General features: G+C 37.0%; 3 protein-coding genes and 1 non-coding gene across 11 annotated transcripts in view; 1 reads left to right on the top strand and 3 right to left on the bottom strand.

Annotated features, from left to right (window-relative positions):
* LOC110843483 (protein trachealess) overlaps positions 1–5,930 on the top strand; it is a 102,599-nt gene extending 96,669 nt beyond the window's left edge. For 5 of the 6 annotated variants that reach the window (XM_035847843.1, XM_035847842.1, XM_035847846.1 and 2 more), the window contains 11 exons: positions 85–232; positions 335–386; positions 1,950–2,056; positions 2,151–2,224; positions 2,386–2,459; positions 2,548–2,675; positions 2,784–2,980; positions 3,461–3,766; positions 3,851–4,075; positions 4,168–4,428; positions 4,499–5,930. In XM_035847843.1, coding sequence (XP_035703736.1) covers positions 85–232; positions 335–386; positions 1,950–2,056; positions 2,151–2,224; positions 2,386–2,459; positions 2,548–2,675; positions 2,784–2,980; positions 3,461–3,766; positions 3,851–4,075; positions 4,168–4,428; positions 4,499–5,047 — 2,121 coding nt within the window. In that variant the 3' untranslated portion in view covers positions 5,048–5,930. The remainder of the gene's footprint in view (positions 1–84; positions 233–334; positions 387–1,949; positions 2,057–2,150; positions 2,225–2,385; positions 2,460–2,547; positions 2,676–2,783; positions 2,981–3,460; positions 3,767–3,850; positions 4,076–4,167; positions 4,429–4,498) is intronic. The other variant, XM_022089450.2, reaches the window with a different exon arrangement.
* A 2,388-nt stretch (positions 5,931–8,318) lies between these two features.
* Positions 8,319–12,712, bottom strand: LOC110843883 (solute carrier family 46 member 3). Of its 2 annotated transcripts, XM_022089939.2 has the most exons (12): positions 12,233–12,712; positions 12,020–12,144; positions 10,371–10,391; positions 9,979–10,233; positions 9,650–9,903; positions 9,545–9,593; positions 9,382–9,446; positions 9,117–9,291; positions 8,878–9,029; positions 8,766–8,799; positions 8,644–8,698; positions 8,319–8,575 (listed from the first exon to the last, which is right to left on the bottom strand). In XM_022089939.2, exons 1-12 carry the CDS (start codon positions 12,541–12,543, stop codon positions 8,476–8,478), a joined length of 1,596 nt encoding a protein of 531 aa, XP_021945631.1. In that variant the 5' UTR covers positions 12,544–12,712; the 3' UTR covers positions 8,319–8,475. The 2 variants fall into 2 exon arrangements, with proteins under 2 accessions (XP_021945631.1, XP_021945632.1); XM_022089940.2 differs by lacking the exon at positions 10,371–10,391.
* A 677-nt stretch (positions 12,713–13,389) lies between these two features.
* On the bottom strand, positions 13,390–13,461 carry Trnaa-cgc. Its single transcript has one exon. It is a non-coding gene; the product is annotated as a tRNA-Ala (tRNA).
* A 264-nt stretch (positions 13,462–13,725) lies between these two features.
* On the bottom strand, positions 13,726–15,459 carry LOC110843775 (transmembrane protein 50A). Of its 2 annotated transcripts, none has more exons than XM_022089810.2 (5): positions 15,077–15,459; positions 14,795–14,973; positions 14,582–14,694; positions 14,365–14,510; positions 13,726–14,296 (listed from the first exon to the last, which is right to left on the bottom strand). In XM_022089810.2, exons 2-5 carry the CDS (start codon positions 14,882–14,884, stop codon positions 14,190–14,192), a joined length of 456 nt encoding a protein of 151 aa, XP_021945502.1. In that variant the 5' UTR covers positions 14,885–14,973; positions 15,077–15,459; the 3' UTR covers positions 13,726–14,189. The 2 variants fall into 2 exon arrangements, with proteins under 2 accessions (XP_021945502.1, XP_021945501.1); XM_022089809.2 differs by having other exon boundaries at positions 14,795–14,950; positions 15,077–15,456.
* Between the last annotated feature and the right edge of the window lie 185 nt (positions 15,460–15,644).

Here is a 15,644-nt window from a genome sequence, read left to right as displayed (position 1 = left end):
TAATTTTACCAACGCAATATTTAGTACATAAATGGAGTTTACCCATCACATTATTGTCTAATTGGGATGCTTCTTTCAATTGAGTTTCAGGTTGTCCTAGTTTTAAGCAGATTGCGGCCACAGTATTCCTTCTCGCACTCGAGAAAGTCGCCCCCTCCATTGTTGGGGATGGTCGCCCTGGCCATCGCTCTACCACCGCCATCCGTGCACGAAATCCGACTCGAATGCGACAGTAAGTTTTGTTGAATAAAATTTTCACATTTCGATGCAATAAGTCAAAGAAACCATTCGAAAAGGTATCACCAATCCAACTAATTGTTTCCATTAATTACAGTGTTTGTGACCAGAGTTACATTCGACTTTAGAATTGTCCATTGCGAGCCAAGGTGAGACCCGAAATTTTGCACATTCTTTCTACTCATAGTTCCATAATGCGTACTTAAGGCTTATGCTGAAAATGCTAAGAAATGTGGGGGTCAGATGCGATGTAGTGTATACTTTTGTGCTTGCAAACTCGTTTTATCAATAGTGTGTCCCTTGAAATTAGTCGGAAGGGGAAGCTTAATTGGCTTTTCATGGCTTTTCAGCCAGCATAATCATTAAAATCAACTGAACTAACTCGTCTCAAATTGTACAAAATAATGAAATTGTAATGAATCTTGTCCGAAATAGTATATTTTCTAACAAACGTTCCAGAAACATGCCTGAAATTTTGAAATTGCTTTCTTACACTTTCTAATAAGTAGGTTGGTGTTTTATAAATGAGGAATATCATTTTAAAAATCAATTGCTACAAATATATTTTCACTGCTTTAAAAAAATAATTTTGACTAAATTCTTACCCTATTTTTTAAGGGCTTATCAATGTATTTGATTTGCATGATTGGCGAATGAAGTTCTGTTGCTGCTTTTAGTAATATTGGTAATTATGTATCTATGAGCCTCGTGACTACTCTTCGTGATAAAACTTGTTCGTGCTCTGGGCATATCTGGTAGGCCATAACTATTTTCGCCTTTCCCCTGAAATTAGCATTTTACAAAATTTCTGTTGGTTAACGAATTTTTCCACACTCCCAGCCACTAATCTCACGCTGTTAGCAATATTTACAACTACTTTATCCCATTGAGAGATGAGCAAAGAAATGTAAAGTGCCAAATAGATAAAATTATTACTCATTACAAATACACCTTTTAGTATATACAGCTTGGTGAACACTTTGTGGGATGAATAAAGGAGAATTTGTCAGGGTTATTACAGCAATTGCATAAAAATGCATTAGTTATATATTTCGTGAAGTTCATAGCACACAATTTTACACCTGCATCATTTAATGGTAAATGGGCTTTAATCGTTGTAAATAATAAACACCCGGTGGGAAATAATGCGATAAAGGATTTCATTCAAGAGATGAAAAGGGAGGAGAAGCCAAGCCTTCTTGCTTGCTTTTCCATATTCAAAGTCAAATATTATCTTTTCGAAATAGTTTTGCAATGAGCCTTACGTACATACATAAGTTGTCCATTCATACATTTGTAAAATTCTTCTTGAGTTGGCCACTCAACCCAAACGTTAATTTGCCGCTTATAATTTGTCACTTAACATGCCTTATCTTTTAAATGCTTGTGCCAACTTGCCAACTGTTTCTTGTAAGTAATGACACTCTCTTTTTATGGTTATGATTACCAGCTAACCTCCCCCTGTTCATCTCTTTATAATATAAAACATGTGCTTTTCATTCTCATCAGCCACTTCACGTATTTCTACCTGAAAAGTCCAATCTAATTGCTTCGAGATCTGACAATTTCTCGTAATTGCGTATATTTTCTAATTAATTTATATATATATGTGTATATATGTATTGTCATCCTTTAGATTTTGCGGTGTAGTAGTAGGTACGGGTATTAACGTGGAGAGAATGCGTATGAACTGGATCATTGTTTGCTTTCAGGGTATCAGAGCTCTTGGATTATTCTAGCGAAGAGTTGACGGGCAGGAATTTGTACGCAATCTGCCACGCAGAGGATGTTTCGAAGCTTCGAAAATGTCACGTTGATTGTAAGTTTCTTGATGATTTGTATTCTTGGACTACTGTAAAATAAATACAAATGCTACTTAATAAATACTTAATGCGAACTGTTGTTAATTGCAGTGTTGGGCAAGGGCCAGGTTATGAGTCAGTATTTTCGCGTAATGAACAAGAATGGGGGCTACACTTGGATGCAGGTAAGAATAAAGTTAAAAATTAGTGGTGCTTCAGTTAGTTTACCGTTTTAGGAAAAATTATTTTTAACTTATTCTGCAATTCTTTGATGAGACAAACTTAAGAAGCTAAGAATTATCTTTATAATTTATTTAAGCTAATTCCTATTCTGTATTCTTAACAGACTTGTGCAACGGTGGTTGTCAACTCCAAGAATGCTGATGAGCAAAGTATTATTTGCGTGAACTATGTCATCAGGTTAGTACTCTCGCCATCCTGGTACTACGGAGGATTTATACTGATTTACTCATACATAATCCCTGTGCATTGTTGTTGTTTTTTGCAGTGGAAAGGAAAATACCAACGTGATTATGGATTGCTGTCAATTGGAGCAAGATTGCCCACCACCTGCGGTAAAGAAGGAAGTCTTGGTGGACGAAACTGACCGGAAATCTCCCGATCAAGACCCTGCAGGTACGATAATCTCATTTGCCCCCGACATTATGTATACATTCACATGTAAATATGTAAGATATGGTAAGATGAATGACATCTAAACGTACCGCAATTCTCGAAATGCAGATGGGAGCGGTCATGGTAGAGACGGGTGTGGCCCTCACAATCTGGACACCACAACTCCTCCCGCTGCCAGAGCAGGACCTGCATCCGAACGATCACCGGAAATTCGAGATTCTTGTACAGGTCGAGAGAGGAGAACACCCCACTCGGCCGTTCACCCAAGAACAAATGCTAGTCGACTATCAGATGAAACATCTTCGGTAAGTCGCATCATTTTTATTGTGCGTGTGTACTTGATCCCCCCCGTACACCCTGCTTATACGTAGGTGCATGACTTGTGTAGACTGAGACTATTTGATAAAGTGTGTGATGATGACGATGATGAAGTGCGTTAAAAATCAATTTCACTCTTCATCTGACTGGTGTATGTACCTGAGGCTGGCTGCCAATAATAGCAGTTGCAGAGTTGCGTGCCTCCAAGTTCTTATAGGTAAATCGTGACCCGAAAATTCAACGAAAATTAAGTACATGACACGGACCCACAATAAAATACGTGAACATCATACTTATGCCTTTATCTAATCGAAAGTGCATTGCACATTTACTTTCCGTTCGTCATATATTGTATAGCGCACTTATATGTGAAAGCCTTCCAGAGGAAATGGACACATTTAAGCAGGTCATGCACTGTGCCGTACGTGGAATCTGTTTTGATTGCACTGTTGCTTTTTCTCTTGCAGGTGCTCCCAGATTCGCAGCCAATCTCCACACCGGATCATCTCGAACGAACGCAGTCGGTCAGATCTCTTGACTCTGAACCTATGGTACCACCGTCAGTCGTCCCAACCCCGGTTCAAGGTCCTCAAAAATCAGGACGGAAAAGGAAAGGAATTGATCGAAATTCAGTACGGCAATCCAACTCTTCAGCGAGCAGTGCCACTGACAATATGACACCGTCAGGGTCAAGCAGTGCTGGAATGCTTAGCAGCGGTCATGCTCACTCACTTTCGTCTCCTTGTGCCAAACGACAAATTATTGTACAACAGGTTCGTCATTTTACATATTTATTTTTTGTCTAGTCAGTAAGATACTTGGAGGGCAAAATATATTATAAATTATTTACGGCATAGCAATTAACACAACCACAAAATGAAGTAATGGATGGCACGCCTGGGGGAAACTCGAGCAATTCTTCGCATGGGCATAACGGCAGCTTGACGGCACCAGTTACTCCAGGGTCAGTGGGTCATGACAGTGGATCCATCAGCCCTCATCACAGCGAACCTGACAATTCTTCTGGAGATTCTGCAAGATGGAGGAAAATTAACCATCAGCCGCATGCATGGGAAAGCACTGTAAGAGAGTGACTTTACTGCGTATTGACTATTTCGTGATTAAAATCAATCAACATATAATTATGCATAACTAAATATTTGGGATTTTGCAGGGATCCACTTCTTCAGTTAAAGATTTGGAGCAAGTGATGTCGAAACACCTTCCGGGACGAGAGTCTGACCACGTTTCATCCCTGGGTTCCTCTGGTATTGATTTTAGCACAGATTCACTGCTCCGGCAGCAAGCAGGTCCAAGAACCGGGTCAGCTATTCAATGGGTGGGTCCGGGACAATCTGGACCAGGTTTACCAGTCTCGGCATTGTTGCGTCAATTATGTGCTTCAAGAGAAAGTGTTATTCGTGCCAACGTGCAGGTACTAATAAATCGTTAGTATGTATTCTTACATGTCTTATGTTATTACAATAATTACTAAATTATTTTAGGCTGCTGCGGCTGCGGCCGTCGCTGCTGCCCGAGGAAGTTCCTACTATCCCGACATGGTTCAAAACGCGCTTCCAACCCCACCAGGATCAGATAATTACAACGAATCGCAGTTTATGTTGGGCTCGCACCAGAAATCCGGTTCATCTGACTTTCCATCCCTTGTCCCCTATGCTTCAGTTCCCTCGTATGATTACCAACCAGCAATGACTCCTCCATCCTCGGTTTCCCCCCGGGACAAGCCACCCTATGGGGACCCTTCCTCCAACGGGTACGGGGACCCTTCTTCCCTGTCCAATACCTCTTTCAGGCCACCTCAATCTTACCTCGACGGTGGTCCTGCACAACCTTTACCATTGAAACCTCAAGTTTACGGATATCATCCCCATTCAGCACTAGAATCTCATCAATCCTATGGCAATCCTCTGACTGATCATACTCAATCTCAGTTTTACCCCCCAACTCACACCGGATTCCATCTATACCACCCTGGGAAATCCACTCCTTATGGAGATCTAAAAAATACAAATTGGTATTCCACAGCTTCATAATTCTAATAATTGTCTAAAGTTTTTTAGCAGTATGATTTTGCAATTATTGCATTTTGCAATTATATTTTCTGTGATTTTTATCCCTTTAATGTTTGTTTTTACAATTTACTCATTTACCAGTGTATTCTACACTCGCATTTCAGCATTTCGTCAGCTCGCCTTTGTTACCAAACCAAAACTTTTATTTGTTCAACATCCATTTGAATTTTTTAAATTTCTCTAATAATGAATTTACCTCATGAGCTGCTGGAGTATGTGTCATGTACTAAATATTTCTGCAGATTCAGGGAAAATAATTACTCGATTGCCATATCATGATCACGATCAATGGCAATCGGGTCAGATGCCCATGGACGGACATCATTAATAAATAAATAAGTTTAACCTATTGCATTTCATCACGTACTCATATCTTCAATTACGTCTGTCAGGGTCTGTGTCGATAATGTAGTGTTCTCGTTTTCAAATTTAACCAAATAAATTCATCAAGTGTTGTCAATTCTTATAAACTTTGCAACCGCTGCTAATAATTAACAGCCTGAAATAGTATACGAATATTCCTTACCATTGCTAAATACATTACCACAACCAACTACAAAATAATTGTCTCCCACAACCATGAGTATTATTAATGTGCTGAATATATTTTACGTGACTTTAATCACGTACATACATACTTTGATCGAATATGGGCAAAATGCAAAAGTATTGCAAAGCATGTGACGCTAATAATGAATTATAATCATATTCATATGTTATCATTATTAGGCTGGCAGGCATTATTGTCAGTGAACGAGGCTTTTAGGAATATGTACGTAGGTTTAACTATATTATTACATATGTATACCTCATAAGTAAAATAAAATAAGTATTATAAACCCGACATGCTCGTATTATATGCAAACTATACCCCATAATATATATGTATATGTAACATATCATTTGCCAAATATATCGTCATTGTTGCATTGTTGCAATGTGCGACAAACTGTGTCAAAAAAGTGTGCAGTATAAAATAGGTGCTTCAGTAATAATCTCTGGATGTAATCTTCTTGAACAATGAAATTCTCATATGATCGAATGAATGGATGTACAACTTGTAAAAAAATATTATTACTCAACTTGCTTATTTATTTTCAAAATATAGTGTACAGATAAATTATTATTGTTAAACATAATACAAGTTTTACTGTTTCAATGCATTCCATACGTATGTAATTAGTGTCGCAACATTCCTAATACATATTGTGAATTGTGATGTTGTTTTTATCATCATACGAGTTTACCAAAGTTTCATTTTTTTGTTAACCATTATTATCACTATAATTTTTAGCATGTTTGTCGATAATTTATTTATTGGTTTGATTGAAACGTGTCAAATAAACTTTGCAAAAGGAATAATAATTATGAGATTCGTCTTTTAATTGCGCTACTTTAGTAATTTAGAAGGTCTTTCAGACATTTTATTGACTTTCTCCACTTTCACCCAAAATTTCAGCCGCCCCGCCGTCGAGCTGGCCCTCGTCACCCAAATCTCCCTCCTCCTCCTCCTCACCCCCACTTTCTTCCTCCAACTCGTCCCCTGCGGAAGACACGATGGACGTCTCCCCGTCCCACTCACTCAGAAAACTGGTCGCCCAGTAGAGGCTATTCGACATAGACGGCGGGTTCTGCTTGGTTCGCACAGGATTTCCACATCGTACGTCAAATGCATTCATTTCCTCGAAGACTTGAGCAAAGCTCGTTGCAGCAGCAGAATCGTCGGATAGTTTGTCGATACTTGTAGTCTTGCCAAGCTTTTCTTGTTGTTGGGTAAACACGGCTTGTCCACTCTTTTTCTGGAGCTGATATGCATATAATTTTGCAAAAATGCGTGATAAATAGTATACACTTGGGCCAACCCACACTTTAACAATGTAATCAGTGATTAATAATCACCTCGTACATCAGTTGCTTGCGTTTATTCACTCTGTCTCGTTCTTCATCATGCAACGCCTTGTTCTTAGCTCGAAGTACATCTGAATTTTGACATCGAATGGAGACATCTTTGGGTTTTTTGGTCGCTTATTCAAGAAAATTTTACACGTCAGATATATATTTGCGAAATATACACATTTTAAAATTTGAGCATGTGTATGCTTATTTACCGACAATCTGTGGAATGCTAATGTGCTCAAATTCTCCACTCTGCATTAGAGATTGAAGTTCTGCTCGTTGGTCAACGAGCTTCCAAAATGCCTGGCATCTAGATCTTTCCATTTCCAAGCATTGGTTTGATACATTTGAAGTCAATGATGTAAAATTGCAAATAAACTTTCTTTTGGTCTTGTGCTCACGATGATGACAACATTCAGTGGGTAGAACGGGGTCACCACGAGACTTATCAGGGATTTGAGACAGCTTCTCAAGTTTTGCTGCAAATTATGACGAACAAAAAAAAAGCAATCCAAGGTCAGGAAATTGTTGGTAAATTATTTATGTAACATACGCGAGGATCCTTTATCTTTTTGTTGGAAATGCATGTTAATTCCAGCCTCAGACTGATCCATAGTGTTAGGTTTTCGTGGTTGGCATTTATTAGCGGTGCAGACTATTTGCAATATTACACGATTGGATATATGTAACAATTTTTACGCATGATTCATATTAAAATATATACCTTCTTGTCTCTCCCTTTGAAAATATTTATCATCGTCATCATCAAAATTGTGGAAGCTGGTCACATTAATTGTAAACGCGTTATCTTCTATCCGAGAGCAAGACATGATAACTATGATTTGCAGTTGTGAAGTACCTTTTCTTGTTGACAAAATATGATATTCAATACGGACTTTTTTAAAAGCCAACTAGACTAATCCAAAAGCACAATGATCGTACTTTGGTTACGAAGTCATGACGAATTATACTTCTAAAGAATAATTTATCTGAATCTGACGCTATCCGAATCAAAGTAGAGGTTTTCCCAACCCATGTTTGAGACTCTTCCAGCCGAGCGTGAACTGACGAAACCTATTTTTAAGTCTCAAATGATTTTGACTTTTCTGCAACTTTGTTAATTTGGTTTGCGAACATACATATATATACATACGTATCTTAAAATATGTTAAATATGTATCCAATGAAGTTAAGAGACATTTTTGGAACTCATGGATGTAAATTTGTTTGATGTTTATTGGTAAAAAATTTTCGGAAAATACTTTTTCCTTCATATCAGATGAATTTGAAATTTTGAGAAAAAGTTGTTAATTATGCAAATGAGGTTTTCTAAATATTTAATTGTTAGTAATTATTTTCATGCATATATTTATTTATAATGCATAATTATGTTTATAAATAGTTTCACATAATAATACAAAGGTATACTGACAATAATGAGTCTGATCTTGAGAATATCGTGGAATTGATTTAAAACAATAAAAATAACCTTTCTAAATCGGTTTCATATCGGTGATTTCTGTAGTTGATTTATTATTTCTTCTTGCAGCCTGCTCATGAACTGGAATGCCTTTCTTTGTCCATCCAAAGTATCTATATGCCAAGAGAGTAATTGTAAATATTAAGTCGAAAACGCCTTTCTCAAAGTTGTGAAAACTTACGAAAATAAAAATAATGGTGGAATCGTAAGCGCAGCGGATAGTATAAAGAAAGCTCCTGGAATTTATATTTACATATTTTAATAATTCACTAATCTGAGATTTGCATTACTTGTTGTAAGTACCTGGAAAGTCATCCAGCGTTCCTCTGTAAACTGCCTAATAAAAATAATACTTATTATTGCATAATCATGTAATATCAGAAGAATGGAACATAACATTGCGATTTTTATTTACCTGATAAAGTGGGTTGCCCCACAGCGGGGTCGTGGAGTCAATGACTGCAATGAACGAGTTGATCTTTCCCATTTCCGCGATGGGAGATATTTTTGAAATCATTGCTCTTGATGCTATAATCATGGTTCCATTCAAAATGTCCACCACAGGAGCTTGATGTCGGAAAGATTTAATAAATTATTAAATTATACATACACGTATATATACTAATTATTAGTCTCACAGGACTATGAACTTACCAATATACATCATGAGAGTATTATTAGCAAATGCATACACCAAACTTCCAGCAACTTGACTAACACATGATATACAACCGAGTTTCCAATCTGCAACCTCAAGCCAAGTAACTAAAACGCCTACGGACATTAATCCTCCCCCAAAGGCAATCAACATTCGGAATGTTCCATATTCCTGAAATAAATAGGGATTTTTGGATTTTTGGATTTTTATGAAGAACATTTCAGACTGCTGGAGATTTAATTAAACACACAAATAACATACCGAATAGTCTGCAGTGCTCCAATTTAATTTGTTTCTCACAAACAGAAGCAAAGTTGAATCTTCACCTTAATATATATTCATACATAAAACATTGATTATTTAAACCAAGTGGTATATTCGATAGTTAAGAAATATTTGTAGAAGTTAGTTTCGAATTCCATACCTTGCATAGGTGCCATTGTAAAAATTAAAATGGCCACAAGCAAAAATAGCTAAACAAATTAAGGCATAAATAATTATTACTAAAAATGGCTAAAAAAATGCATACCTGTTCTCGAACTCCATATTCACGCTTCTTGAAAAATGCTTTAGCTGACTCTATAACATTTTTCCAGTTGAAAATATTTTTAGTTGCTTCGAGTTTGCTATCTTGCTTAAATCCGCAAGGATTATTGCCCTTCTTGGGGTTTGGCATGATGAGAAGAATATACAAAAATGAGAGCAAGGATAATCCACCCCCCAAACTGAAGATGAAGTAATAATTTTTACCACTCCTCTTTAAATAACCCCCCAAAGCCGATCCTGCAAATACAGACGCATTACCTTGTTTTAATCCTCCTGTTCGCACAGTTAGAATTTGTATATATTTATTATTACCTGATGATCGACCAAAAGTTCTTACCGCTGTCAAAATCCCCATTCGCACCGTTCTCTCTTTTAGCGTTGAGGTAACGGCGACAAAACTGTAGACAACCATGCTAATTGCTATTCTTCCTCCAGTTAGCGAACCCGGAAGGACAGAAAACAGAGCCACAATTTCGGCGTTCCATGTATTAAAGTACGTGCAGAGAATCAGACCGGCATAACGGATCGTTACGCCTGAAATTGCCAGGAGAAAGGGCAGCTTATAACCTGAAAGGGCAAACTGACCGTTAAAATATTGAATTCATTAATTTAGTTGATTAATTACTGTAATTATTAATAAGTGACTATAGTTGAAAAGTTATATGAATAATTGTAAACAAATAATTGTAAACAAAGTTACAAACCATACACGTCTGACCACGTTCCTGAAACATGGGGTAAAAGAAATACATATTAGATTTTGAATGAATAAAAGCTTCATTCTCTCCTAACCACAAACTTTTACTTTAGGTCTTTGTTGTTTTCCTTTAAATAATAATTTTTGATCAAAATGATTAGTGACAGTGAATTACTACGTCAGGAGCCCAAAGTAGGAAAGGATCTTTTCGCCTGGAGAGACACCAATGATGACATCCAAATGCATGTCATGACAGAGGAGGATGTTAAAAGTAATTTTAATTGTTTACAATTCACTCTCTTTTATTGTGAACCAAATGCTAATAAATTGTATTATTTAGAGAATCTAACCCAGATTTACTACTCCCTTCTGACTGACAAACAAGGAGACATGAGGGACATGACTGTGAATAAAGGACATGCGAATACGTGTCTTGTGGCCAAAACGGAGTCGGTCATCAGTCATTTCAATAGCGACGCCTTTGACCTTGACGGTTGTAAAGTGAAGTAAGTGATAAATGGTTCATATTACAAACATTCATCAAAATGCATGTACAAAAATGAACAATTTACAGGGAACTAGAAGAACAATGGGGATGGAAGGTGGATCCAATGTTGACCTACTCCTTCCACATTTACAGTGATGATTCATGGGTCGCTGACCAACTGAAATATTTCATCCGGAGGAAGTTTGGAGTGTGCCAAAGCGCCCTACAATGCTGAAGTAATGTTGGCCAAACATGCTGAGACCATTGATGAACATTTACGACAGTTCATCCACCGTCTTCCTCAAATTAGGGAGGACTATTTCAACAACCCACCTCCTCCTCCTCCAGAAAAACTTGAAACCCCACGGCCACTCCCACCGTCACAAACTAGAAACCATTGTGAGCTGTGTGGTGTAGTTTTACGTGGACAAAATCTTATGTCACATGTGCAAGTATGTATTTTTTGTTTTTCTCATTTTACTAAATAATTTAACTAATATTGTATATAATATTAATGTGTCTAGACAAGCCACTACTCTGGACCCAATGCACTACCCTGTGATCTGTGCCCCTGTACTTTTGAAACACCAGCAAGCCGACTAGGTCATCGACGCAATTATCACCAAGGAGTAGAACCACAAAAAAGGAACACGTTCGATATTCCCGATATCAATGATGAAGACGCCGCTAAATGTGATGTCCAAATGGAGCTTCTCCCATTGGAAGAAGGGTCGAATACACCCAAGTATATGTGCATTTGGGAACGAGAGAGTGGACGACCATGTGGGAAGATAAGTAAAGGGTTGATAAATTCTCGGTAATTCGGTTTGTATTCCTGGTGGATTATTTATATGCTAATATTTCTTTTTGCTGTTACAGCGCCCACGCCTGTGTCCATTTAGGCCTAAAGCCTGACACCTGCCCTGCATCTAGATGCAGCTATTCCTCTTCCTTTTACGGCGACACTGTCAAACATTACAAAGTATATGCTCCACTTTAGTTATTTAATGATGTTATTTAAATCATGTATTCTTTCCTAGAATCAACATGAAGGAGAAGAAGAAGAAGCAGAAGACAAAGGCTCTGAGAAACAAGATGATGAACCCCCAGAGAAAAAGACAAGATCTTCAGTTCAAAATAAATACAAAAATAACAAGAAATAGACATACCAAGAAACAGGGAAAACACGATGGGAAACAGATTTTCAACAACTTCGCTCCAGATCCCAATTTCGGAGATTACCTTTTGGACATCTTCCTCCTCACTTTTGTATCTTCGTTTGATGGTCTGGTTACTGCGTTACATTCCATAAATATTTATATATTTAACATGTGCACTATTATGTATATAATATATACATACACAATATTCTGTCTGCATACCTTGACATGACTCCATTGCAAACGGTATCATTGTAACCGATATTAATTCTGCATGCTCTATCAATCTGTAAATCCGACGCTATGATGTTTCCCATGACCGAGGCCGTCATATAGATGAGGAAACCAGGCTCCATACGAATTGATTTCAAGTAATGCCATACTTTCCCCACAAATGTTTTTTGTGAAATGTCACTGTAAGAATCAGAGTCTTCAAAGATACCTCGACCATCTTCTGAAGACGCTGTGGAGCTAGTAGCTGGGGTAGTGGGGGCAGTAGTAGAGTCTTCTTTCGAGTCATTGTCTTTCTCCATTTTTTTAGAATGTCACACAAAGTCACAAGAAAACTAGAAACTTGTCAGACACCAGGAAGGAACAACATGCCAATTAGCCAAATATAGTACATCAATTACAGAGAGAGAAAGTAGAAGGGTGTGAATAGTTCAGGAGGTGAGGCAAGACTAAATTTTAAAAGTTCAAACTGATCAAAACTCATATTACTCGTAAACACGTTTTATAATGTACGGGAACCAAAGCTGCGTGCAGATAAGATATCTTGGATGAAACCATGTAAGAACAATTGATTTAAGCTGAAGTGGTGATCATCGGAGCTGTATCATGCATACATACCTAGCTCTCGTGCCTGAGTAATTGTACAAGTCGAAAATTATTTTAAAAGCGCTGCATAAGGTGATATTAGATTGATTAGACATGGTCTTATCTGTCATGAAGGTGTCATCAGATGTTATCAGAAAATAAATGTGTACGTGATGTAAATCAGGTAAGCAGTCGCTACATGAATTATGCTTATGTTTCATGAATGGGAATTAAGCTGTATGAAGGAACAAGAATTTTATTATATTAAATTTGGACCCAATTCTATATTATGTATTATTAATTTCAATAATTTAAATATTCAATGGAATGGTCGATTGCAATATTTTGACATATCTACTTAAATTTAAATTCGTTAGGGAAAGCAGAGAAAAATGAACACAGCACAAATGATTTATCATGAAAAATGCATATTGTGCATTGTCATAGGTCGACAACTAAAAACATTTTAGACTTTACTAAAAACATTAAACGAAAGCATGAAAAACGGGAGGCCTAAAATGAAAATTTCTAATAAGTATTTGACCACCTGCAAAAAATGTGAATGGATCTGACGAGGATCGAACTCGTGGCCTCTCACATGCGAAGCGAGCGCTCTACCACTGAGCTACAAACCCGTTATCTTGCTGATGAAAGTTACTCGTCAATATTACGTTCTCAAGGCAGTAAGTTCCGTTCTTGAAAATGTGTAGCCCTTTGTTCTCGGATTGCATTGTTTATTATTTCTCGCAATGCTGACGAGTTTTTCATCTTTCAGGTTGTGCATGTTTGTATTTTATTTTATTTTAGAACAACTGAACTAGAAGGCCAATGAGAAGATTCCAATCCAAAATGGAGAAGTGTTTAGTGTTCGCCAACAAGATTATCAATTGTGTTCATTATTTAGCATGGGTTTTACTTCATAAACAATGGTATACTTTATTAGATGATATATATAATGTATTGAATATAAATTAGAAACCTACATACACAAGTTCATGCCATGTACAATTATCTGCGAAGGAGCATAATTAAAAACCAGCAGTAACTATCATATTAAAACTATTATATTAAGTATATACTTCAAAAGAAAAAAAAACGAATCGTCTGTTTCTACAAATTATTCGTCAAAGTCCTTGTGCATTATTTTATGCGCATGTAAATTAAATTAGCCTTAATAAGTATTTATAATATAAGTTTTCCAAACCGCTCGCTCGATGTGATACGTAAAAGATCAAAACATATTCAAGTAACAGTATATGTATACATGATGCTAAAGTAAAAGTAGGTCTACTGGAAAGTTAGTCTCAAAAACTAGATTTGCCGAGGTCTTCCTAATGAAAATAGTCGGTAGCGGATGAGTCACTCATCCCCACAGATCTTCAGATCGACCAAACTTGTATACTAGCCCGCTGGCAAAGATGAACAAGTTTTGTACAAAGACAGCAATTTGGTACCCATTATTTCCGTGGCCTAGTTCAGAAAAAAAACATTGTTTTATTCAAATTGTTGTTGATTGCTAATAATAGGTATTATAATACCTCCAAGAACGATCCATCCTGAAGCAATCAGAGAAGCGAATCCAACGACAAATCCAACAAATAACCACAATCTAGCCCCGCGTGGACCCATACAACCCTCAGTGAAAGCATCTCCTCTGAGTTGTCCATTAGACACTGAATTGATCCTGAAAAATAAAGTTGATGTAATTATGTAATACTCGTCACATTCTGATTACAAAGAATATGTTAGCTTTACATGAACAGTCCTAACGACCCCATTACACCACACACGTAGTATGACACTGGAAATTCAGCGGAACTAGGGCCTTGTGCAGCAACATCAATAATCAGCCACCATCCAGTGAAAAACTATAAAAAAAAGCATGACTGATTAATGAAAATTTCTCAAGTTTTCATCACAGACATAGTATTACAAACTATGTATATGATATATGTGTGGGTCAGCTACCAGAAAGCCAGCTATTACGGATGAAATCATGTTCCGTCTTTCTCCTTCTAAACATTCGCCACATCGTAGGTTTTCCATAATTGTCGACATTTTGAATGAACAGAAATGTCACAAGGTGCTGCTCGATACTCAGTGAGTATTACTCACGTATTGTTTCTGCAAGCAATAAAAAATAACCACTGTTCAAATTAATAACTTGAAATAAGTTTGATTATATTCTAGATATATTTGGGCTATTAATTGGGCTGATCTTTCAGCATATCAAATATTACTCAAGTATACCTGCTCACTATGTCGATCGCTTAACACTTAATATTATAAAATAGCGCACAATTGGTTAGTTTTGTATCCAATATTATTTTTTGTAAAATTATGAGGTGCGGTGACTCACTATTTCCACAAAACAAAATGCAATGACAGACAATCAGCAGTTAGGCAGAAGCAATAACAAACCAAGGAGAGGAGTCGACATCAAACTTGCCGCCAGCCTCAAACTCATCTCTTTCTTCCAATAAAAACCGCCTTGAAATTCCAGTCACAATAGTTAAATGAACAATTTATTTGGAACTACAAAATTCGAAAAAATAAACTGACCGAGCAAGTTTTTTTCTACCTGCTCGGAAATACCGATATGAAAATAATGCCATTCATTCATTCTAGTAAAAATTTTGCACGGTGATACTTAAAATGTCTAATTTTGCACTAAGCATGAACATCCGACGACCAAAAAGAACAGCTGCATTCGGCCTTCTTCATGTTGTGTCTGACTATGGCGTCGTCCACACATGTGGGTAAACTTTATTGTAGAAAATAATTTCCATATCAACATTACAAGTTGGCAAAACTGCAG

This window comes from Folsomia candida, unplaced genomic scaffold (assembly GCF_002217175.1).
Source record: "Folsomia candida strain VU population unplaced genomic scaffold, ASM221717v1 Fcan01_Sc002, whole genome shotgun sequence".
NCBI lineage: Eukaryota > Metazoa > Arthropoda > Collembola > Entomobryomorpha > Isotomidae > Folsomia > Folsomia candida.
Note: the sequence above shows the minus strand (reverse complement) of the source record. Positions and strands in the feature narration are given on the sequence as shown.